This window comes from Nycticebus coucang, chromosome 14, assembly GCF_027406575.1.
Source record: "Nycticebus coucang isolate mNycCou1 chromosome 14, mNycCou1.pri, whole genome shotgun sequence".
In the NCBI taxonomy this organism is placed as follows: Eukaryota; Metazoa; Chordata; class Mammalia; order Primates; family Lorisidae; genus Nycticebus; species Nycticebus coucang.
Window position 1 is genome coordinate 38,177,175 of NC_069793.1, and position 25,325 is coordinate 38,202,499.

At 35.3% G+C, this 25,325-nt stretch overlaps 2 protein-coding genes across 7 annotated transcripts in view; one reads left to right on the forward strand and one right to left on the reverse strand.

Annotated features, from left to right (window-relative positions):
• The window catches only part of SLC5A12 (solute carrier family 5 member 12), a 51,913-nt gene extending 49,081 nt beyond the window's left edge, over window positions 1–2,832 (forward strand). For all 3 annotated transcript variants that reach the window (XM_053562468.1, XM_053562469.1, XM_053562470.1), the window contains one exon: window positions 134–2,832. In XM_053562468.1, the coding sequence (XP_053418443.1) occupies window positions 134–283 (150 nt within the window). In that variant the 3' untranslated portion in view covers window positions 284–2,832. The remainder of the gene's footprint in view (window positions 1–133) is intronic.
• A 5,635-nt stretch (window positions 2,833–8,467) lies between these two features.
• ANO3 (anoctamin 3) overlaps window positions 8,468–25,325 on the reverse strand; it is a 448,518-nt gene continuing 431,660 nt past the window's right edge. For all 4 annotated transcript variants that reach the window (XM_053562431.1, XM_053562432.1, XM_053562433.1 and 1 more), the window contains 4 exons: window positions 21,910–22,057; window positions 14,710–14,790; window positions 14,448–14,553; window positions 8,468–11,472 (listed from right to left, as the gene is read on the reverse strand). In XM_053562431.1, coding sequence (XP_053418406.1) covers window positions 11,290–11,472; window positions 14,448–14,553; window positions 14,710–14,790; window positions 21,910–22,057 — 518 coding nt within the window. In that variant the 3' untranslated portion in view covers window positions 8,468–11,289. The remainder of the gene's footprint in view (window positions 11,473–14,447; window positions 14,554–14,709; window positions 14,791–21,909; window positions 22,058–25,325) is intronic.

Genomic DNA, 25,325 nt, shown 5'->3' on the forward strand with positions numbered 1-25,325 from the left:
CGGGTCAGAGTTTTTTGTACTTCTTTTGTACTTATGTACTTTTCTGAAGGGAAGGCCTACGTGAGATTCCTTCCTCTTTACTTGGGACACATCAAGACTGTCTTGTTACTGTGTGATTTTCCATTTTCCTCAGGAAAACCTTGAGAATGGCAGCACCTGGAAACAAGGAGCTGAATCTGTCTTACAGAACGGACTCAGAAGAGAAAGCCTGGGCCATGTTCCAGGCTATGACCCCAAGGACAAAAGCTACAAAAATATGGCATTCCAGGTTACTCCTTTTTAAGACAATCTATGTATGCACGTGCGCACACATGTTCTCCACGTACCTGTTTTTTAGTAAACTTGGGTAGTCGCCATTGCTAGAAGACAAGGATGCCCAATGCCTATTTATACTTACTTATAACTACCAGCCAAATGGCTGTTTCTCAGGATATTCCTTGAAAAACCTCAAGTTTCAAGTTACAAAAACATCCTGGCCCTAAAGTTCTGACTACTTCCTTCTTGAATACAGTAGGGCTGAATTTCATCACCCTGCAAGGAATCACATCTCTTTGCCTCTTGTCATGTTAAACTTCAGAGTCTTCATGTTCCTAGTTTTTCAACCATCAAAATACACTGGAATTCAAAGGCAGATGGGGAAAGGGAATATGAGTGTGAAATGCTCCTCTGCTGCTATTTTTAAACAGGTGAATGGCATTCACCCCCAACATCGTACCTCACATGTATGTAGACACATTTCATGCACCTGCTGTGTGCCGCCCCCTCCCCAATCCTGCAGCTGCAGTTGGAACACTTACCTGCTATTAACATCCCCTCACTGATACTGTTAGGCCCTCTTCCAGTCATTAACTTTCCTCATTAATCATTAAACATTATTCTGCTAAGCACAGAGGAGAGACTAGTATGTCTGGCTAATGGGAGCAAGTGAAAAAGAACAGAATTTCTAGAAACACTTTTGTGAAGTCCAGAAAAGCTAATTAAGCTGTTGATCTAAGTATTTGCAAGTTAAGTGGTACAATTATGTTCCAAATGATTCTTTCTGTACATTTCTACAAATTTATTTGTACACATACATGCACACACATACATAGTGAATATTGAAATCCAGGCCAAACCTAACTGACTTAGTTAATACCTTATGATAGGAAGGAAATAAAAGCAAACAAAAGTAACCCTGAGGATGAAAATTAGATTAACAGTAGGCGTAGGCATTAGATATGTGTGTGTGTGGGGTATCTACATACATATATATATATAGTGATATATATATGCATATATAACTTGGAAATCATTTCAAAATTGTTAATTTTCACTTAAAATTGTACAAAATAAAATATGTCATTTAATTTTTCATTTCACTCAAAAATTATTCTAAAAACATTTCACTGGGTCAAAACTTCCCCTAGGGAGTTTTAGGATTCTTGTTCTTTTTGAGACCCTAATTCTCTTAATTGGAATGTTACCAAAATACTATACAACTGGAAGATACTCACATTATCATAAAAACAGCTTTGTGTGATTGGTGGGATTACACCTGCAGTGCATTTTACAAGGGAACATGTGAAACTTAGTAAATGTAGAATATAAATGTCTTAACACAATAACTAAGAAAATGCCAGGAAGGCTTTGTTAACCAGTGTGACGAAAATGTGTCAAACTGTCTATAAAACCAGTGTATGGTGCCCCATGATTGCATTAGTACACAGCTATAAGTTAATAATAAAAAAAGACCTGAGAAATGAAATATCTAAATAAATGGAGGTTATGAATGTCAAACAAACAAACAACAACAACAAAAAACAACCCAGCTTTGCCTTCCCTTTCTCAAATGTAACAAAGTGTACGACATTAGGAGGTGATATTTCCAGAGATTTTAGAGGTCAGTGCAGAGATGCCTTCCATTTTTCTTAATTGAACAGGCATGAAAATATCCCAGGCTTCAGGGAAAGAGCAGACGGGAATCCAGAGGGAAGCAATTTGCTACAGTGTATCAAAACCATGTCTGTGGTGTGGGGAAGCAGAAGGGAGCTGTGACCACCACTGCTGATATAGTCACCTCCTTAGTGACAGCATTTCTCCACCACCCTCACACTTCCCTAGGAACGTCAGCTCACAGTGTGTCAAGGTCACTGGTGCAGTACGGAAGTGGGTTGAACTTGTAGCTATTTATTGAGATAAAACTATGAATGACGACTTCCTAGACTGACTTAAAATATGCCAAGCTTGATGCCAGCCCCTGTACTTTAATACACTATCACAGATGTTGGAAAAGTGGAACAGAATGATCTCAATGCCTCTTTCACTCAATTTGAATGACATTTATTTTGATGACATTCTGGTTGTCACCATTTGAAGAACAAATACAACAGCTATTGACTGAGGTGAGGGATTGGAGTTAAATGATGTAGGTCCAAACGTAAGTTCTGACACAAATCTAGGTAATTTGGATCATGACTTTTTAAACCTCTATTTACCGATTAAAAGGAGTAAAACATTTCTCTAATCGGGTTCTTGTGAGGATTAACAGAGGTAAATCATAAAGTGGTCTGTGTACAACATCTAATACTTACTTTGCACAATATGAAGAAAATTAGGTTCACTTTAATTTGAATTGTTTCACTATTTCTCTTCAGAATTTCTAAGACATTAGCTTAGAACAAGTATTGCTGAAATACTTTGAAAGTTAGAGATAATAAGATAAACACAAGTGTAAATTAAAAATCATGCCTTGACTTTCCAAAAAGTAGCTTTTTAATGTCAAAGTTTAAGTAAAATATGATTTTTTGAAGAATACATTTTTAAAGGTTTTTAATTCTTGAAAAAAAGAGAAAATTACTGTTATAATGACAAATAAGTTTCTTACTGAAAATGCAATATTCAGATTTATAATTTATTAAGTATTACATGCAAACCTTGGTAAACAGTATCTCAACCTACTTTATGATTCAATGCATGTTTAAAAGCAACTATGATTCTCTAAACAGCAACAGAAGGGGAGGCTTTTTCCTTTGTTTAATTTAAGTAATATTGCTAAATATTAATTTTACTATTTTGTGACTTTATGGGATTTTACCATTTCATTTTAAAGAGAAACAAAAGAAAAAAATGCAGGTCATGTAGCTTTCAAACAGTATTTAAAGAGAATATTATTGAAATATATTTATTGTAATGTAATCTTAATCAAATAATCTTACAAAGAGAATAAATAGAAAAAATAGGGGTGTCTCCCTATAATTATCTCTTAGAAATAAATTGTTTAAAAGTTATATAAATTATAGCTGTATATGTGTATTTGTGTATATATATATATTTTGCAGTTTTGGGCCAGGGCCAGGTTTGAACCCACCACCTCCAGTATATGGGGCCAGTGCCCTACTCTTTGAGCCACAGGTGCTGCCCAACGTGTATTTGTATATTTCAAAGTCTCATAAGCTTAATTTCATATTGCAAATTAGCTAGGTTTACTCAAGTTAACTACTTTTATCCAGAATTAATAACCTTGTAGTATGCCCTATTTCCAAACAAATAAATTTCAATGTATATTGTCAATAGTGTAAATTATAATGGTGCAAAACTATATCAAGTATAATTCATCATTGTTAGTAAATCACCTAATGGGTTATTTTTAATTTATAATTCTTGCAAAGAGTTAATACTATAATTTCTTCTCCTGTTCCAATCACTTAATCAAATCAATGTGATTTGCAAACGCCAATAGGAATAATAAACACTCATAAGTAATTTTTCCAATACTGCATTCTAGTGTTTGAAATAACCAACTTCAGATGACAGAGCTAAGCTTATTAATGTTTGACTTAAGTGTTAGGCCCTTTAACACAAATCATAAAAATAATCTTACACTATGAAAGAAAATGTTCATTGAGAATGACATTTCTATCAATCAGTAGGAAATTTAATATGAAGTTTTTATATTTCCAAAATTTTGTACAGCTTTATAATTTTAGTACCCTGTAATACATTTAAATTTAACATTGTGTTTATATGACTAATTAATATTAGGGAAAATGCCTGTAAATGAGTATAGATTATAATTAAGATATATTATTATTTTGCTTCTTTGAAAAATAAGTTCTGATTGCAGTACATTGGACTGATCGATGTGAATATTCTCCATAAGGTTAGGAGTGGGATGGAAGATAATCATCTACCCTAAAATCTTTCATCTAAACTTTATAGATTAAGGCAAGTTTACCAGATAACCAAGTAACCATATGTCAAATTAAGGTTTTCTCTATTATATCATAACATGACTTCCTTTTAAGCAGTATGTCAGATAGTGCCTGTAATGGTCTGTCTATCCAGTTGCTACACACACACACAGACACACAGAAGTAAAAATGTCAAGAATTTTATAACTTAATAAAATAGGTTACTATAAATAAAGAAAAATAATATGCTATGTATAATGGTGATATCTTCTGTGGATCTTAATCTATCTGTCCTTAGAAATTTTCAGAAAAACTTCATCTGTGTCTTAAGATATAAAAGCAAGTGTGTACACAGGCCCTTAGAACATCTACTTTCAATTAAAGAATCTACTTTTGACACATTTTAGAAGCTAAAAGTAATTTTTTTTTTTTTCAGTTTTTTTTTTTAGCCAGGGCTGGGTTTGAACCCGCCACCTCTGGTATATGGGGCTGGCACCCTACTCCTTTGAGCCAAAGCCAAAGGCACCACCCTTAAAAGTAATTTCTTATAGTTGAATGTCCAAATGTAATTGCCATGTATGGAAATGAATTGGAAATCTCTAAATTGCTTTTTTTTTTTTTTTAATGGCAGTATAATATAGGTATGCTGAATTTGCAGTCCATCGGGCAATGTTATTAACTGATTTGGGATACACGGGGTGGCCATAAAGTGCATGTGCAATTTAAAGTAGTGTGCAGTTTAAAACTGGACGTGAACCTTATGGTATATGTCACCCTGTATATTACAAAAGTTTATGTATCTTTATTGTTCACTACCTTTAATAATGCTGACGTACAGGAGACTTTCATAAAACTTGACTCAGCCTATTTTAATAGCCTTTTTTCTCACTTACAGAAGGGAATCAAGAAACCTACACTGGGTAAAATGTCCTGAGACATTGGAAGGAATGTTTAACAATACTCAATAAACAGCATTTAAAAAAAGATATTTGTAGGGAACGTAAACCCTAAAAAGAAATATAAAATCAATCATCTGTCTAAATCTATGGTGGCAACCCAATTTCTTCCATGGAGAAGCAAATGATTGGAGAAATCCACTCTATTTCCTTTGGTCGTCCACAAATCCTTTTTTTTCATTACAGGATTATAATAGTTCTTTCTTACCTGGAAAAACATAACATAGAGGCCCATGGACACAAACTCTAGGAAGACAGCATTGGGTGTCCTTTTAAGCACATATTCAGTTTCAACACTGAAAATTACTGTTTGGCCAGAGTTGTTACCTAAATCAAAGCTTACCAGATCTAGCTTTTTAAATCTTAAAATAGATTGAAATAAAGGGAGGAAAAACCCTTCATTTTTTCTGAGGGTTAAGGGTGACCTAAACTGAAGTCAGCAGTTCGTTTTTTATTCAGAGAGAAGGCAGGATGATTCCCAGCAGGGACGTCAGTGGGTTCTGCAATGCAGACAAACGTTCTGCTTAGGTAGAAAGGTCTCTAAAATTAACTCCACCATCTTCCAAACATTGTTTCATAAATTATCTTTGACATCAGATTTTTCTTCCCCCTCAATCTCTTTTCTCATTAAAGAAGGAAATAAAAAAAATGTATGGGGTAAAAATCACTGGGAAAAGTCCATTGATACTACTTGTTGGAAAACATGTTCAAGGCCAGGTGCTGTGACTCATGCCTGTAATCCCAGCACTTTGGGAGGCTGAGGCAGGTGGCTCGCCTGAGTTTGAGACCAGCCTAAGCAAGAATGAGACCCATCTCTAAAAATAGCTGGGCACTGTGGCAGGTCCCTGTAGTCCCAGCTGCTCAGGAGGCTGAGGCAAGAAAATCACTTGAGTCCAAGAGTTTCAGGTTTCTGTGAGCTATGAAGCTACAGCACTCTACAGAGGGTGACAAAGTGAAACTATGTGGAGAAGAAGAAGAAGAAGAGGAGGAGGGGAGGAGGAGGAGGAAGGAAGAAGGAAGAAGGAAAGAAAACATTAAATTTGGCTTAAAGAATTCACTGGCAACGTTGAATTGCATGTACCATGATTGTAATGGTACTCAGGCAGCTTGTGTACCCCCAGGGTACTACCACCAACATAGCAACTGTTCTTTTGGTGTGTGGGGGGGTATCTAAATAGATCTCATAAGAATTTGTTTTTGAATTAATAATTTAGAAAGTTTTGCTTTCTAAAAAAGAGAACAGAGACAATGCTTTTTTCCATAAAGAATGAATTAAGATGGGAAAGTATTCTGAAAAAGTCAATACACGTCTGTGCTTGAAAATCTCACCCCCTGCTTTCTTAGGAAAAGAATGAAAGTGGTATCCATACAACTGTTTAGTATAAGGAAGATTCCCACCTCAGGGCAGCTGAGTGTGGTTGCTTTAAAGAGAATTGTACAGAGAAGCACATACTGGTCAAGTCATAAGGCATAAGATTGAATTTATAGGCTTCTTCTCATTGAGGGCAGACTTTGATGGTACCAGAAATTGGGTGTGGTCTCATGGGAATCTTCTTTGCCATACCCATCTACTTTCATTTTCACTCCTGATAAAGATGCCTTTATGTGGATGTGACTAGGATGCAGGAGAGAATGCTGTGCTCTCCAGAAACAAGCCAGCAAATATGGTGTGTTTTTTCAGATTAAGCTGGATGGCAAGTTCAGTGGAAGGTAATTCATCACCACTAAAAGACATCAGTCCTAGTTAGCAGGAACCTGGGCTGATCAACCATTCAAGCCAGGCCTCTTTGCCTACTTGCCCTGGCAATCAATGGAGGCCTGTTTGCTGTCTATGGTGAATGTGTCCTGTTTTGTAAGCTTTCTTATTCTGTAAGTCCACCTTTCTCTTCCTCAATAAACTTTGTTTCATGTTCACACACACACACACAAAAATGATTGAAGCTAAAGCTCAATTAATCTCTCCTTTGGCCTAGATTTTGCTGCCATATTTCATTTTGAATAGAAATATCAATAGGGAAATGCTTGCCTTTCCATAGACTCTGATTTCTTCAGGCCGTTCCTAAAAGATTCTCTTCTGAGCTATTAAGAATACCAGTAGTGAGACTAGATGTTAACCAATTCCCTGAGGATAAACACTATCCTCAGAGGTTACAATACCATGATTTGTGGAAAATTTAAGCAGAAATATCTGATCACCATGGTAGGATTGAGTAAGGTATATCTGACAGATACTAAGTGCTCACTGATTGTTACACAGAAAGTATGACCACTGTGTGAGGCTTTGTTTGTGTGTACTAACACTCACATACACCTGGACAATGTTTACTTTCCTCCAATAGACAAGGCTGGTCAATCTAGCCATATCAGTTAAGCCAGGGGCCCCCAAGTCTGGGTCTGTTGACCAGTGTGGGTCCATGGCCTAGAGGAACTGCAGGAAGTGAGTGGTAGTGGGGTGAGGATGTGAAGCTTCATCTGTATTTACAGCCATTCCTCCCTTTCTCATCACTGGCATCACTGTCTGAGCTGTTTCCTGTCAGATCCCACTCCTCCTCCACTTGCCGTGGAAAAATTGTCCTCTGTGAAATGGGTCCCTGGTGCCAAAAAGGTGGGGGATGACTGATTAAGCAACCCTGTAGGTAACCACTTAGACCATCAAGGTAGAAAGAAAAGAAAAGAAAAGGGAAGAGGGAGGGAAGGAGAGGTAGGTAGACTTACAGAGTAAGAAAGCTTACAAAGCAGGGAGGGAGGCAAGGACGGAGGGAAGGAAGAAGGAAGGAAGGAAGGAAGGAAGGAAGGAAGGAGGGGGGGGGAGGCAAGTAGGCAGGCAAATGGGCAAGTTGGTAGCCTCTTGCTAACAGTTGGCTGTGGTGTGCCTGAGGCTCCTCCCTTCCTTGGGATGTGTTGGTATTGGTGCTAAAATTCCTGTCCCAAGGAGATTTTGATGGCAGTTGCTGGAGCCAGCAAAAATGTGAAAAAAAGAAAGTGCTTCTTTGTGGAGTAAGCATTATTACCCTCAGAAGAAACAGTCCAGCTTCCTTTCCCATCTGTGTCTAGCACAAATCATTATTAGGATCAGGGAGGTATCCTATCTGCTCTTGAATGTGCAAATGACTTGGAGACAATATTATTATTATTATTATTATTATTATTATTATAGATGATAAACAGTCAAAACTCTTTAAGGGTGGGGTAAGGGGCCTGCAATAATAAACTATTACCTCATGGAGCAGAAGAGTGACCAATTCCTTCCCTCCCTATACACAGTCAGCAAATCCCAATGTAATATTCATGAAACAAGTAGAATTGAGTTTAACATGCAAATGATAAGAAAAATACCATACCAAATGATAATTTATTGAGTGAAAAAGTTTCCTATTCATTCCATTATACAATAAATCGTGCCAAGACTCATTTTTGAAAGAATGTGCAGCATTCAGAAGTCGTATCTCATCATGCAGTCACTCAGCAGCGTTTTATCTTAGAAGTGCGTGCACAGACTCAGACAGTTACAAACTATTTCAGCGATGATCTAGTGTGATTTTCCATACATTGCACTGTGTAAGCTTTTCATCTTGGAACAACTTGTCAAGGCAGATCGCATGCACATACATATTGATTGTGTACATCTTTGCTTGAGTAGACAAGTTAGAATATGAAAATAGATAAGCAGCATTCATGTTATACAGAATTCCTGAGAATCGTGTGTGCTATAAATCTTTGAGAAATCATTTGTATTCATATAAAAACCATGGTATAAAACATTTCTCCCAACTGAAGCAGAATGACCTAAAACTGACCTACCGCAAGGCCCTGCTAGTATTGTACAAGTCAACAATGATGAAGGCATAGCTGGATTCTACTGCCTGGTGTCACAAGGGAAACATTTCAGGTGATAGTTTGTTTTTCTATTTTTCACTTGTTTCAAAAAGGTCGAAGAAGGCATGGTCTAAACTCATGTATTACCATTTTTAATTAAAACAAACTTCTCTTTTCATATTTTTCTCTCTAGCCAATCAACATGATTTTAAACCCTGATAGGGCTAATAAAAACTTTGGAAAATAATTATCAAGGACACAGCTATCACTATTCTTTGCACTCCTGTAAGACAAATGTCTCTGTCTTATGTTCCTAATTTGGAAAAGATGTTTGTTTTTGTCATCCTTAGGCATGATTTATATTTTGGCATGTGTATACATTTACTTAACAAAGAAAAGGAAACGCAGATGCTGTAAAAGTGGAGGAGTTTACAACCTCTTTGTGTGCTTAGTGGAATTCACCGCCTGCTGTAAATCAGCAGGGGACAGAAAGCCAACCTCTCTGGAATCTGAAGGTTAGAGTCTTCCGTGGTCCTTCCTCTTGCTAAGAATCAGGGGAAAAGTAAGGAAGTGAGTCATTTTTGACAAAAACAAACAATGAAACAACTATTATAATCTATAAGCTTTTCCCTAGAGGGTAAAGAGGAAAAGTCAACAGAACATTTTAAGTGCTAGAATTAAACAAAAATAGTTTTTTAGTTAAGAGAAATTTTATCATTTTCTTATCAGAGAAACACTAGCACGTATCACAGTAGATTTATTTCCATTGTGTTTAATTTGGTCTCTCAAATTTTGGAAATAACTGTGCTTTGCTTAGTTGGACAAAAGGTAATTAGATGAATAATAACAATCATAATAATCATACGTGTATATATAAGTGTGTGCGGACATGTGTGATACCCCACCCATTCTCTGGGGAGGCAAATTGGGATTTCCTTGTGCTTTGATTTCTACCATACAATTTCCTGCATCAACATTCTCTTTCACTCATGCCATCCCCACAGGATGTTACAGCTCCTCTGGACTTTCTCTGGTTGAATGCCTCATCATTCCCACCTTATCCGTCTGTGAACAGTCATACAGATACAGGGTTGACAATGAAACAGGAATTCCACAACAAAGCAAAATGATGCCCTTCACAATTAATTTGACTTTAGAGAGTTTTCAGAAATAAACAAAACCAATCTATGAAAGCAATGATGATAACAGAATACTCCTTTCGGTGATGAAAAAGAAAAGTAAAACACAAAATAAATGGGTGTTTCTCTTTTTTACAAATAATATAGATTTATATCCATGCATTATTTTCATTAGCTCATGAGTAAGAATGCATATGGTTTAAAAAAGCATAAGTATTCCAGAGCATCTGGCTTCAATTTTCCCGAATAAACATACGACAATAGCATAGTGTGTGAGTGGTCTCGGAGCTGCATGAACTATAACTTGCACTACACACTGTCAAGGTGCAAAAGTACAGGGGAAACCAACATATTTACAGAATTTCAAGTTAATAAATCAGTGAGGGAAACATTAAAGATACTATAAAACAGCCTTCCACAGCAAAGTATGGATTGGTTGTGTTCTAAATGATGTAAGAATCACCATTCATAGTTTGTAAGCATGTGGCTTTACTGGCATTCAGTACCAAAAAAAAACGTTCAGTGCAACCATCACTGGAGGATAAAACAGACTTGAGTATAGCCAATGCAATAGAATATTATTTTAATGAATGGTATTCTTTTGGGGATATTAGATTTTTGGTTTGACTACTAAAGGTGATGTGCAACTCTTCAACTGCATAGTCAGTGTAAAGCAGCATTAATTCCCTGGAGGCACAGTTCCATAATTTCAGCAAGAGACAAGGGTAATTCCTACCAACCTGTAAACTTAAGGGACACGGGCTTCTGGCAGAAAGGCAATAATTGATTTACATCATTTCTCATAGACATCTCAACTCAAAGTTTCCAAAGAAGATTAATATGTGAGTGAAGACCACATGATACTGGAAGTCATGCTTGGCCTATGAACATTTACATGGAAATCTGCCTCTAGGAACTTTCTGATCATCCATCCTATTACACTGTAGCTGATGGAAGGCAGATGTCTCCAAACGTACAACTCCCTGAGACTGGGTATGAGAATTAGATCCTGGCTTCCTGCAAATGTCAATCTAACCCCTTTGTAAGGTTGGATATTCCAAATCTCAGAGCTGGCTGTAATACATTTCCAAATAGCATATTATATATATGGTTTGCCTAGTATGCCTTCCTCCCAGATCCTGCATAGAATTAAAGTTGTCATCATTTCTTTCCACTAATGGTACACCTCTCCTGGGTAACAGGCATCAACTAAGGCCATTCATGGTGAACAGGCTGACCACTTTTCCTCCGTTGTTGTTGCAAATGTTCCAGTTCGGCCTCATACATCATCTCTTGAACTAAGTATTTCTCCCGCCGTATTCGGTCATAGAGACCCTTTGGTACATCTGGAATCAGGTATGCGATGAATGACTTAATCCCAAAAACAAGGTGCTGGAAATTTAAGAGTGAAAAATTACAATTTTCTGGAATGTTAATTATAAAACAGCAAAAGCATGAGCAATGTTGCCTTAATTTTAAATCAAGCTTCAGAACTCAGTATATACCATCTAGAATGTTAATAAAATTATGCTGGTAATACTACTGGTGTCTTCTCTCACATGTCAGGATGAAACAAAGAATTATTTTCTGTTTTTGCTGCCACGTGTTGATACCACTTTATACACACAGAATGAATCCTGTGCTTATATCTATGAAAATCTGACATATTACACAATGTTATTATGACATGTATTGTTACATATAAATGGGAAAGATCATACTGTATAAACCATCTAGAATACAGTCTACCTGTTATGGTGGGATTAGACTCAACCTCTCGCACACACAGTTCTCAACATTTCTACTCTATTAAGTTCATACATCATGATAAATGCTTTACTTATTTTACAATTATTCTCTGATAAAACATGTTGCTTATATTTTAAAAAATAAACTGACAACAGTATTATATTGAAAATAATCAGAAATAAAACTCAGAAGGCAATATGGCTATAGTTAAAAGTACAGATGTTGAATAAAACTGCTGGCGTCTGAATCCTACTATTAAACTCATTTGTGGTGAAGCGTTAGGCAAACCTATATCCTATGTCTTATCCCTAAAATGAATAGTAGGATATCTTAAAGGTTGATAGGAGAATTAAATAAATCAATATATGTAAAAGGCTTAGAGGCATGCTTGCCATGGTGTAAGCACTGCTTAAATATCACCTCTTAGTATAATAAAGGAATCTTTTATTTTTCCTGTGCAGAAGGGTAGATGTTAATATTTTTTAGGAAAAAACAAGTATGATACTGATAAAGCTAGAGTTGGCATGATCTGCGAAAAAGAACAGATTTACCTAAAGGACTTTTAGTAGACAGTAGTCTCTCCATGTGGAAAAGAAAAATTCAGGGTCCTTTGAGCTGAGCTTGTTATATGTGTCCCCAGAGATTGCGTTGTATAGTAAGTACATCACAGTAAAGAAGGTCATGCTTTCTCATACAGTTTTATTACATAACATCATTGAAGATATTTTGAAAAAGAATGCTAATAATACTAGATATATTTTTATAAACAAATATGAAAATAAACATGGGGAAGAATTTGCACTGAATAAAAGGGAGTGGGTGGGTAATGAAATTAGTAGTGGGGAATGAAGAAGAAAAAATACAGAGGGAACCATTTAGACCCACGATGATGGGTTACTCTGAATGCAGGCATTTTATTAACTTTGGTCATTTGAATTCCAAAATAAGATGAGGGGAAGCAAACAGCATATATTTTTAAAAAATCAAAAAGACTTCTTTTGAATCATTGGATTGGAAGTACGTCTTAAACTCTTATGCTATTTTATTTATTTATTTTATTAAATCATAACTGTGTACATTAATGCATTTATGGGGTACAATGTGCTGATTTTATATACAATATGGAATGCTTACATGAAACTAGTTAACATAAACTTCACTTACTATTTGTTGTGTTAAGATATTTACTATGCACAATGCAAGGGTACATGTTAAACCCTCCTACTAGAAAGTCTCACTTCCTCAGGACATATTTTTATAGGCTCAAAGAGTCATTAAGTAATAGAATTTCAGTCCCGAGTGAGACTCTTAGAGAAAGCATTTTATCTTACAGATAAAGGACATTACACTACAAAATTTGAAGTGCTTTTTAGAGATCAATTAAGAGATATATTTGCCTTTAAAAAGACTTTTTAAAGAAAGGTATGGCTATATTTTTCTCTTTATAATTTTGAATAAGAAATACATGTATTTAAAGTTTTTCATCTACCCTAATGGTACCTTAGAGAGTAAAGACTCACTAATTCTGGTGTTAAATTCTTCACTGTATCAAAGTGATCATATGCTAAATAAGGCAAAAATAATATGGCTTCCCCAGAATTCTTCACAAGATCATAATCTAATATTATTGCCTAACTCTGATAGTCATAATTTACGCATTTGCTAATAAAAGTGTTTTAGCCATGATGTATTGGATCATCCAATGTTCCTTGTATAAATACCTATGTGATCAATTGTAATGTTGATGATTCAGAAAATTCGTTTTTCCATCCTGGTGAATAGGTTTGGATTCTTTGATCATGTGATGATAAACCATTCTTTTCTTAAAAAACAACCATAGGTGGGACACAATTACAAGAGGGACTTTACCTAACAACCGCAATCAGTGTAACTTCACTTTTTTTTTTTTTTTTTTGCATTTTTTGGCTGGGGCTGGGTTTGAACCCACCACCTCCAGCAAATGAGGCTGGCGCCCTGCCCCTTTGTGCCACAGGCACCACTCTAACTTAATTTTTTATACCCTCAATGAATCCCAAACAATTTTAAAAAAAGAAGTATGTATTACCACATTCAGTCACTTAGTGAATTCATTAAATAGGAGAGTTTTGCTAATTAATAGCATTACATAAAAATAAATTTTATCTCCCCCCCAAAAAAAGTAAAAATTAAAATAAATAAAAATAAAAAACCAAATAAAATGAAACCAAAACAAACAACAACAACAAAAACTTGGCTACTACATACAAGTTAATTATTGTTCAGTAGGGCTTTTTTTAACCTTTATTTATTGCTATAAATACCCACTAACATACACTCTTGATATTATTCAACTCGTGCTTTTTTGCACTTCTTAGAACAGATTCATCATATCTGAGCTTTCACTGGAATCTACTTAAGTCCTCTTTTGTAAGTCAGCAAGGAATTTCAAAGAGGCAACTGATACATCAGTTGGAAAAGGATATTTGCTAAGTCCTTGGGTAGCCTGGGAAGATTGGGGTGGGACTCGGGGTGAACTTGGAGCATCCAAAAGGTAGCATGAAGTCTTCTAGTGTCTTGCAGACTTTTAAGAGGAAAAGCCCTGCTATCTACAGACATTTTCTTTTTAGTTTGGGACTAACCTCAAATACGATAATGAAGGCCAACCGAGCAGCGAGGATGTGCCAGTATTGTAAGGTAAACTCATAGGGTTTGGAACTCCAAGGGGGCCCTCTGTAGTCTCGGTACCTGAAATCCCCCAAAACAAAGAGAGTAAAGAATAAAGATGAAAGAATGGCGAAGGGCCGTAAATAATTTTGCTTTGCCAAAATGCCAACTGACAGTTTAAATGGGATTATTAAAATGTAGAGGGAAGGGGACGGAGAGGTAACTGTAAGTAAGTACCTGCAGTAACCAGATTTGCCCATTCCCAGCTCACTCAGGTTAAAGAAGGAGAGGCTATTGTTGACATAACCCAATAAGCAACTGGAAGAAAAGAAAGAAATACCATGAGATTCAGTGATTCATAAATTTCTAGTCCACATTCTTCATTACAAATGAGAAAGATTTTATAAATGCCTTCCAACCTATATTTTATAAATATTCCTTCCATTCTACTTATGAACTAGCAACTTATCTCTCTTATTCCACTCCCTAACTCTCATCACATCTGTAATTGAACTTTAATGAGACAGACTCTTGCCCTGTCATTTTCTCCTAATAGTTCCAGTTTTGCCCTTTCAAACAGTTTACCATTTATTAAGTGGTTACCAGGCCCTAGACATTCTTCTAATTGCTTCCTATGCATTAAAAATCTGTAAAAAGCATTTCATGAATATGCATGCATATAATGGTCTTTGGTTAATTATAATTAAGTAGTCAGTAAACATTATCATTTATTAACTTATTCCATGTATATTTGTTGAAGACATATACTTTGTTAGAAAAAGACCTTTTGATTGGCATTCAATAGTGAACAAAGTAAGCAAAAATTATTATCCCCCTGGAGCTTATGTTGTTGCAGGGGTGGGGGGAGACAGACATACAATAAAAATAATTAAAAGTAAATTGTACAGAATGTTAAAAGGAGTAAGTGCAATGAAAATTGAAGTAGAGTGGTTTTTCCAGATGAGAACTCCTGCAGTAGTAATGGTGGTAGGTCAAGACCCCCCCGGGAACAAAAATCATATTTTTAAAGACACTGAAGATGTGTGGAAATAAGAACTGGAGCAATAAAAGTTTTAGAAAAAGAAACTGCTTAGGTAAGCTAGTGGTCACTGATGTTCTTTCTTCTCCTCGAGAAGCATTTGCTTGTCAAATCTGGATGAATACTGAGGATTAGGCTCAACAAAGTCGAGGGCTCTACCAAAGGTATATAAAACTGCATGAGGCTTAGGTGATAGGCTGTAAATTAGAGGAACCCCAAATGCTTGGATGTTTTCCTCACAAGATATTTTCTAAGTCCTCTGGTAGCCTGGGAAGATGAGGGTGGGAATGGGGGTGAATTCGAAGCATTCAAAAGGTAAAACGAAGTCTTCCAGAGTCTGACAGACTTTTAAGAGAAAAAGGCCTGCTACACGTCCTGCTAGAGAGAGGGGGCCAGTCACTAACACACAGCCAGTTAGCCTCTCAAAGTTTTGAAAAATATTGGGTAGCAAGATGAGTTTAAAACCTACACAGGCCAGGGCAGTGCCTGTGGCTCAAAGGAGTAGGGTGCCGGCCTCATACACCGGAGGTGGTGGGTTCAAACCTGGCCCCAGCCCAAAACAAAAAACAAACAAAACAAAACAAAACAAAAACAAAACTCCACAGGCCAGAAGTGAAGCTCATGACCAAGAGGAGTTAATTCTCCTGATGTGAGTGTTTTTCCTATCACATTAAAATCGATCAATAAAATTCACTACATTAATGGAACAAAAGGAGGAAATCATATGATCATATGAATAAAGAAACAAATATTTGATAAAACTAAACTGCCATTCATAATAAATGCCACTGAACAAACAAAAAATCTGGTAAAATCTTAATCTGATAAGGAATCCCACACGAAAACATATATACAGTTAATATCCTATGTAACAGTGAGATGCCAAACACGCTGAACTCATTCCCCTAAGGTCAGAAATAAGACAGACATTTCCATTGTTACCATTTCTATTCAACATAATTTACATAAGTAGAAGAAAAGAATATAATGTAATTAACATATAGAAAGAATACACAAATCTGTCATTCACATATGGCATAACTGTGTACATAGAAAACATAAACTAATCTACAATAATTTGAATTAATGTAGTTAAGGTCGCTACAGAGATAAAACATCAATATAGAAAAATAACTATTTCTAGATAGTAGCAGCAGACAAAAAGAAAATGAAATTTAAAGAAATACCATTTATGGTGACACTACAAATACCAAATACTTAGGAATAAATCTAAAAAATATGCATTGGATCTCTACACTGGAATCTACAAACAAACAAACAAACAAAAAAAACATTTCTCAGATCATTCAATGAAGACCTAATTAAATGGAATCAGATAGTATGTTCAAGGATTATTAAAATGTCAGTTCTCTCAGATCTTGTAAAATGGTAACTGATAAATGGAATCTAAAGCTTATTTGCAAATGAAAAATATCTATACCAGAGAAGCAATGCTCAAGAAGAAAATGTTTGGAAGTTCATAGCACTTAATTTTGTCTTGACATAAAGCTACAGTAACTAAGTCACAGTGGTGTTCATGCAAGAAAAGATAAATAGAACAATGGAAATGAGGAGAAAGTTCAAAAACAGATCCACAAAAACACTACCACCTGATTTATGACAAAAATGCCACTGCAATCCAGTAGTGCAAGAGCTGTCTTTCCAACAAATGGTGTTGGAGAAATCAGGTATCCTTGAAGAAAAGAGTGTAAACCCTGCCTTTCATCATAACAGATTAACATAAAGAAGGGAGTGGGATTTGGGGGTTAACATTTCTAATAGGGTCCTTACGGTAGACCTTGTTAAGAAGATACCATATGAGTAAAGATTAGGAGTTGATTGGCAGTCATGAGGGCACCCCAAAAATTAAGTTGAGAGATGAGAATTAGCAAATGTGACTGATTAGTTCAAATGTTTCTCATACCCCAAGTGATGGGAGAACTGGACATTGACACGTGGGTTTGACAATGTGAAAGTCATTGTGAAATTCTGGTTGGGTATTGGGGCATTAAGTCTTACTGGACAGCGTTTAAAGGTGAAGAGGTTGGGAGGAATGCAGGAACAGAAAACTCTTCTGACGTGTTGTTGTTACAGATGAGAGCAAAGACATGGAGACGTCACTGGCAGGTGGTAGACCAGGGAGGACTGTACATACCGATGGAAAGAACAGGGGTCTGTTCCAATGTCAATGTGAAAAAGACAACAGAGGCAAAGTCGGTAATGTATAAGAGAAAGGGAGGAATTACTAGAATGATGTTCTTAGGAAAAAAGAGATTTAGGGCACGGTGGAGAGATTTTGCCTTCCGTAGGAACACAGTTCTATTCTAGGAACTCAGAGAAGGCAGACTGTACAGAAGACATTCTGTAGGGAGGGAGATGTGAAAATGGACATCTGTGAAAGTTATTTTTTAATTGGTTCACTTTTCCTAGTTAAGTAGGAAGCAAGATTAGGTGAGAGTGGGAATAAGGAAAGAGGAGCTGAGGATCTGGGGAGCAAAGTGAAGTCGTGGAAAACTTCTCTGCAAAGTAGAACAGCAAATGGACTAGGTAAATAAAGTATGTTTGTCAGGTCCATACAGGTACCCGATAAAAGTTCAAAGTGAAACTAGTCAGTGTGATTGTTTTGCTGCATGTACAAGCTGCCTGGGTGCAGTGCACAGTAGACAAAAAGAGTTTGGAGGAGCAGGGATGTGATTCTGCCAAGGCTGTATGACAAAGGACGTGATGGTAATGACTGGCCAAATGGTTTGTACGACCACTAAGGATGGAAAAGATGAACTCAAAATAACTAGACGATAACAAGATGAGCTTAAAACAACTATCAAACCCATTAAAAATTAATGTGACATATTTTAAAGAAAAATAGTTATATTTTACAAAAGAAAACTGTAATGAAAATGACATTGTTTTATAGGTTTGCAAATTCCTTTGGTGTCAGTTTTCACAGAAGACAGCTAGATTCTCATATCTGCTTCTATATTAAATTTGTTACAATTTTTCTTTATTTATGAAAATATGACCTCACATAGATAAGTAAAAGGACTATTTTAATAGCTTTTCAGATAACCATGGATATTTTTCATTGACATTCCACCAAAATTCTATATGTGATATTTCTTAAAGTTTAGTTCCAATGTAACATCTTAAACCATATAAATGAAAATTTTATGTTGTTATATTAAAACCTATAAGTATAGCTCGTATTTTAAATTCATCTTTTATTCATGCGTGATTTTCTAACGTCAAATATGGGTCACCTGGAAAACATTTGCTCTTACAATTACGCATATCTTCCAAATGTTGACATATCTTTATTACAGACTAGGCAAAAAATCACAACTATTGATATCACCATTTATTTCTTTCAGAAAAAATAATTCTGTGAGTACTGGGAAGCTTCCAAGCTCACGGTGGTAGATAAAAGTTATCTAAAATTCTAATTTTCATTTCAAAGCTTGAACTTTATCAGTGGTAAGAAATACTTACTATCAACTTTCCCCTTTAAATGACAGTTAGTAGTTTTATGCTTTAAAAGAGTGTCTGCTCTATCCCCAAGTCTGAATAATTACAGTTTGTCTGGCACTCATCATTTCATGTGGGAAAAACCTTTACTCAGTTTGCTATTCCAAGTGCTTTCCTTGAGACATACTTCGCTATGAAGCAGAAGTGCTTTATTCACACTTCCCATTTTGTCACACAGAATACTTAGCAAAGACATTTACTAAAAATGGAGATTTTATTAAAATAATGATTATTAATGCTGCAATGGAGACATACTGAATTTCTTAATACTCTTTAATTGTTGTTCATGAGTAATGTAGTCATTACTAATAGTGTTTGGTGCCCCTGCTTGGACTCATGCAAATCCACCAGATAGTTTATTCACTATTCTTTTTGCACCATCAGTGAAAATGTAAATATGTGAGAAAGGCAAATAATGTTTTAGTATCATTATAAAACTGTACTGACCTCATGGACCTCTGAGGAATATGTGCAGATCACATATTGAGAACCACTGCCCTAGGACAAATAGTTGCTAGGACCTGGATTCAAATACACGTCCATCTCATTTTAAACTTTGATATCTTAATTACAGGGTCATGCTCTCTTAATTCGCTTCTTTGTTCATACCAGAGCATGTAATTTTTCACTTCAACCACTCTTTTGCCATTGTCTTCATTGCCTTGTCCCTCTTCCATCTTGCTCTGAAAATTTCCAATCTGAATGAATGTATTCCAATTTAGCTACTAAGCACAGCTGGAAAGACATGAATCAACAGCGTTCCCCTCTGAACATGTGGTGTCAAGGTCTCATAAGCCCTCCACGTCTTTGCTTGAAATTAGTCTACATCGCTAAATCTTGAGTACAGAGAAGGGGTCAGGTGCTATCTACATGAAAGGCAGTTCCTGAAATGTAAAGGCTAATGGATGCCCAGTCAACCTTACGTTATTTGCCACTAGGTGGCAGTAAAGACACTAGCAAATAGTGTTCTAGTGACAGGACTGCCAAACAAGCCTACCTACGTGACCAAATCTGCCGCTCTGTCTCCTGTCACTGAAGCAGAGACATAACTTAAGCTCCAGGAAACCTTTGACAAGTAACTATGAATAAACTTACGATTGTTCTCACTGTATAGAATACCTCATAAGGCTTCTATTAGGGTCAATTTATGCATGGAAAAAATATGTACAATGTAAATTTAAGGGGAGGTCAAAAAAGCTAATAATGGTCAGATAGAAATGTTTTATGTATAGGAGAACCTCTGTAAGTTGACCACCCAAGGGACTGTAACACACTGGTTAACATATGGAGGTGGTCAACATAAGGAACTAGGCCTGCTGTACACTGAATACATGGGGTGTGTGTCTGGTCTATGAAAATTAGGTCAAGTTAAGGAGGTGGTCACTGTAGGGAGGTGGTCAACTACGGAAGTTCTACTGTATTTTATACCCTTAACGGGTTTAATAGCTTTCAATAGATTCTAAAATAGACTATTATGAAAAAAGAGAATTTTATAGACTTTTAGAATCTTATAGAAAATTTTATAGACTTATAGACCCTTATAGAAAAAGAGAATTTAATAGACTTTTAAGAAAAAAAAGAATTTTTTTGGTTTTTCATCATTAATACTAAAACCCATCTTATATAGTGTTTTACAGTTCATAAGGTGTTATCTTAGATCCTACTTTTTTTTAAAGAACTGATTAGGTCCAGATTGATGATATGCCTATGAGAGAAAGGCAGCTAGACCTCAAACCTAAGTGTCTGACTTTAGGGTAAAATCTCTTGATAAGACACCAAAATATAAAATAAAATAATACTCATGCTTTCATTTCCTCTCTTGGAAGAACTGAGATATGTGTATTCAGAAAGGCATTTCAGTATTCTGAGAAAGCATCCATTCATAACTATTAACTATATCCTAAACCGGGGCTCGTCCAGTCTGGCACACGTCCTGCACCTGGCTCAGCCACACCCCACACCTGTTCCAGAAGGAAAGAGCAGAAGTAGCTTCTCCCATCACAACTCTCACACGTAAGGCTCACCTCTTCATCTCTTCAGCCCTGTTTCCCATATCTAATCCCGTCCCATGTTCTAGCCCAATACGTTCTTTCAATAAGGAAAGACATAAAAAAACTATGTCTTCTCAAGCACTTTTCTAAACTCAGTGGTTCCCACCTTCCTTCCCCAGGGATCATCTGACAGTGCTTGGAGATATTTTTAGTTGTTACAACTTGGGAAATAGGGAGGCTGCTACTGGTATCCACTAGGTAGAGGCCAAGGGAGCTGCTAAACATCCTACAATGCACAACACAGCCCCCTTTCCTCCCTCAAAATATAGAATTACCTAATATAAAATGTCAACAGTGCAAAGGTTTAAGAACCCTGCTCTAAATTTTGACAGAAAATGCATGGGAGACAGGTCCAAGAAAACTTTTTAGGCCTCCTTAACACCACTCTTAGCTATAAATTCCTTTTAAAATCTCTACTTGTATAGTTTAAAGTTGCTTCTTATTACATATCTCCCCACAAACCAGCTTTGTGCCCTTCAGCAATTTGATCAACCAGGGTGTCAATCCACCATTTACACAGTAAGAAGGTTGCACTGCAGAATTTCTAAGATTTCTTCCAGTTCTAGCATTTGACTTCTAAATACATTATAATGCTTTAACATTTTGATACCAGTGATGCATTTCCAAGTTAAAAAAAATGAGAGACTACAATTATTTGCTGTAAAAAATACCATTTTTTTAACCTTGCTTGATTTCATCTAATAAACACGTTACCAATGCAATGCTTGGAAACAATAATGGACACAAAATAAAACTTCCCACAAGTTCCCATTTTAATAACAAACATAAAATATATTTAGGAAAATGTATACATTTCAACCTTACTTTTCATTCTGTCTTATATGGTTTGCACAGGGCCCATATTTGTATTCATAAACAAAGCGTGGGATGTAATCAGATGTGATAGCAATTACAAAAGCATTGGTGATCACAGCCAATATTCCAATTCCTTCAAGAATTCCAAGCCAGATACCTAAATAGGAGAAAGATTAAAGGTAGTGAATAAAAATGAAAAATATGAAAATGCTCTATTCAGTCTTTTCTGGAAGGAATTTTTACTTATGTTGGGTCCAAAGCGCTATCCATTATTTGCTTTCTTAATATAGTATTTCATTTCACTGCAGATATTACAGCTACAGAATATAGTTTTTTTTTTTCCCCAGAGAATTAAGGTAGACCCCCTTTAAGGTAGAAAGATTTAAAAATTGAATGCAATCAGGACCTGGCTCATGTCTGTAACAGTGAGACATGGCACAGGTGTGCAGGATGTTTCCAAGCCTAATATACAGAACTTGCTATGGCAATAAAAATCTATACATAAAAATACTTCAAGTTCTACATGGTTGCATACACCCTGAAATATCTAAATTTTCAAATACAAGAAATTTTCTTCAAAATTTTCTTCAAAATACAAGAAAAGTAAAACAAGTTTGGTGTACTTGCAACTTACTAGTCGACATTTTCTACTTTTGAGGAGGTCAATCCGGGATTATATGACCACAGAAAAGAGCTTTAAGGATACACAGTGTAAGGAATCAATGTATTACTGATCATAGTCAAAACTGGTGTTTCAAATAGAATTAAATTTACCTGTAAAAATATCAATGAGGAAAAAAAAGTCCTGGAAAAAAATATTTAAAAATGCTAAAGGTGATTGAATAACAGGGTAACTTTCTTTCTTCCTCCTTGTTTCTTAAAATCTTTATGATATGGCTACATGGAGGTATATTTTTAAAAGTTTTTAAAAGGGATGTAAAAGGTTACCTCATTAGGAAGATCAAAAGACAAGAAATCAGAATTCATAAAACAATTTGAATACATTGAAATTGCATTTGTTTTTTAAAAAGTCACAATTTTCAGGGAAAAAAATAGCCTGGAAGAAATATGTGCTTTATAAACTCCAACAAAAGGATAATATACCAAATATCCAAAAAAAAAAAAATCCTAAAACTTTAACTATTTTTTAAACGTTTTCAATCACCAGTACTTAGAATGATGCTATTCAAAAAGAAGATTTTTTTTGAAGTATAACATATGAAAGTATTAATAATATCTTATGCTATTTAGGGATTGTGGAAACAATAATCTTTTACATTGTTGGAAGTATGACTTGTTACACCCTTTTTGGTAATTAATCTGATGTCTTGTAAAATTAAATATGAATACATTTTAATACACTGTATATAAACACTCACACACCCATATATGAAAATAAGATAAGTAGTAGAACCTCTGAAAGCTACTACCCACGGGACTGTAACTGGTCACCGTATGGAGGTGGTCAATGTAACAACTAGGCCTACTGTACTGATAATGTGCAGTGGTGCATATCTGGTCTATGAGAGTTAGGTCAACGTAAGGAGGTGGTTAATGTAGGGAGGTGGTCAGCTAAGGATGTTCTACTGCATTATATTTAATATCTATGTTTGTGTTTATATTTATCTCTATAATTATATTTGTGTTTATTCTTGCTTGTAGTAGGGAAACAAAGTAAGAAAATGACTGTAAAATTACGGTAATCTATATCATGAATATTACTACTCTATTAAAATAAATTAGATCATTATTTGGGGGGCTGGAGGATGTTTGTGAAGGAAAAACAATGCAGAATCCCCCATACCATGTATATTGCACAAATACATTTTTGTTATGTTTGTATGAGCAAAAACATCTTGACAAAGAATGCCTGCCACATTCATGGCATTGATTCTCTGAGGTAGAAAGGAAATGTAAAGGTGGGAAGAATTATTATGTTTCTTTTTATACTTTTGTGTTGTCTGGCTTAAGCAAAGTAAAATCCAACAAAGTTTAAAAAATAATAATCTATTGGAAGGTGCGGTAAGTGCTAGCTAAAGTTGGAATACGAGGTTATTTTTTTCCTTGATTTATTTTCTAGATTTTCTTTAATGTGCTTATATTATGTTTATAACAAAATCAAAGTCAAAGACAGCAACAATTTTAGTTGTTTCAAAAAATGAAAACTCCAATTGTATGTTGTTCAATCGCTACAGATTCTTATATTTTAAATAACTTTGGTGACTGTGGAATATACAAATGGGTGAAATTAACTGGAAAAGTAACCTTGCAAAATTAGCCAGAAACATCACCAAAAGAAAAAGTATAAAATTTCTTTCTAATATACTTAGACTATCTACTGCAAAACTATTGTTTATTAAAGCAGTAGACAGGATAAGTCATCAGATCAATGGAACAAGTATATTTTGGAATTTAGAATAAGATAAAAGAAACAATTCAAGTAAGTTCCAAAAAAAATGAATTATTTAATCAATACTTTTGGGAAAATTAAGTAATCATTAGGAAAAAAAAGCTGGAACTCATTTCATCAACAAGAAATTCTAGAAAAATCAGTACTTTAAACAAAATCATAAAATGTTAATAACCAACAAATAAATATAAATAGAATAATACAATGTATCTAAAAAACAAAATAATGATGAAAACTATAGGTGAAAAATTGTTACTTCATAGTTATAAAAATGTAAGTAAATATAGAAGATACCAATTTCCTCTCTGGATTTAAAAGGATATAATAACAATTAAAAACCCTTAATTATGCCTGGAGTTGTTGAAAAAATGGGGAAGTATATATTCATGCTCTTACGGTGGGAGTGTAAATGGGTATATTTCTGGAGGACATGTTGCCAAATTAAGTATAAATATTTTAAATCTGAATGGTTTTTGAACAACCGTTTCATTCTAGAAATTTATTCTAAGGACAGAATCAGAAAAATATACATGAAGATGTTCATCTTGGTGTTGTTTATAATAGTGAAGTCCTGAAGCAATGTAAACATCTCTAGTTAGCATATTGATTTTTTTTGTAAATGTCATACACATAAAATAGAAATCTTTGCAGCAATTATACAGAATGAGGCAGAGCTAAGCTTATTAAAATGGAAAGATTTATAGGAGATCTTTTTTATTCATAGTTAAAACAAGTTTAAATAGTATCTTTAATGTCAACCTATGCTCAACTAAAAGTTTATTTTATTGTTTTGTTAACTAAAACCATTAAGTTTTGTTACAATTGGAGGAAGCTCCTGCAATAAAAGCCTGCATAATGCTAAGAAAGATCAAGCCATGTTGTTTTAGAAGTTTGTGCTGCTGTAACAAAAATAAAAATTTATTTTTCACTGTTCTGGAGACTGGAAAGTCCAAGATCCAGGCACCAGTACATGTGGTGTCTGGAGATTCCTGGTTTCCGTGATGGGGGCCTTGCT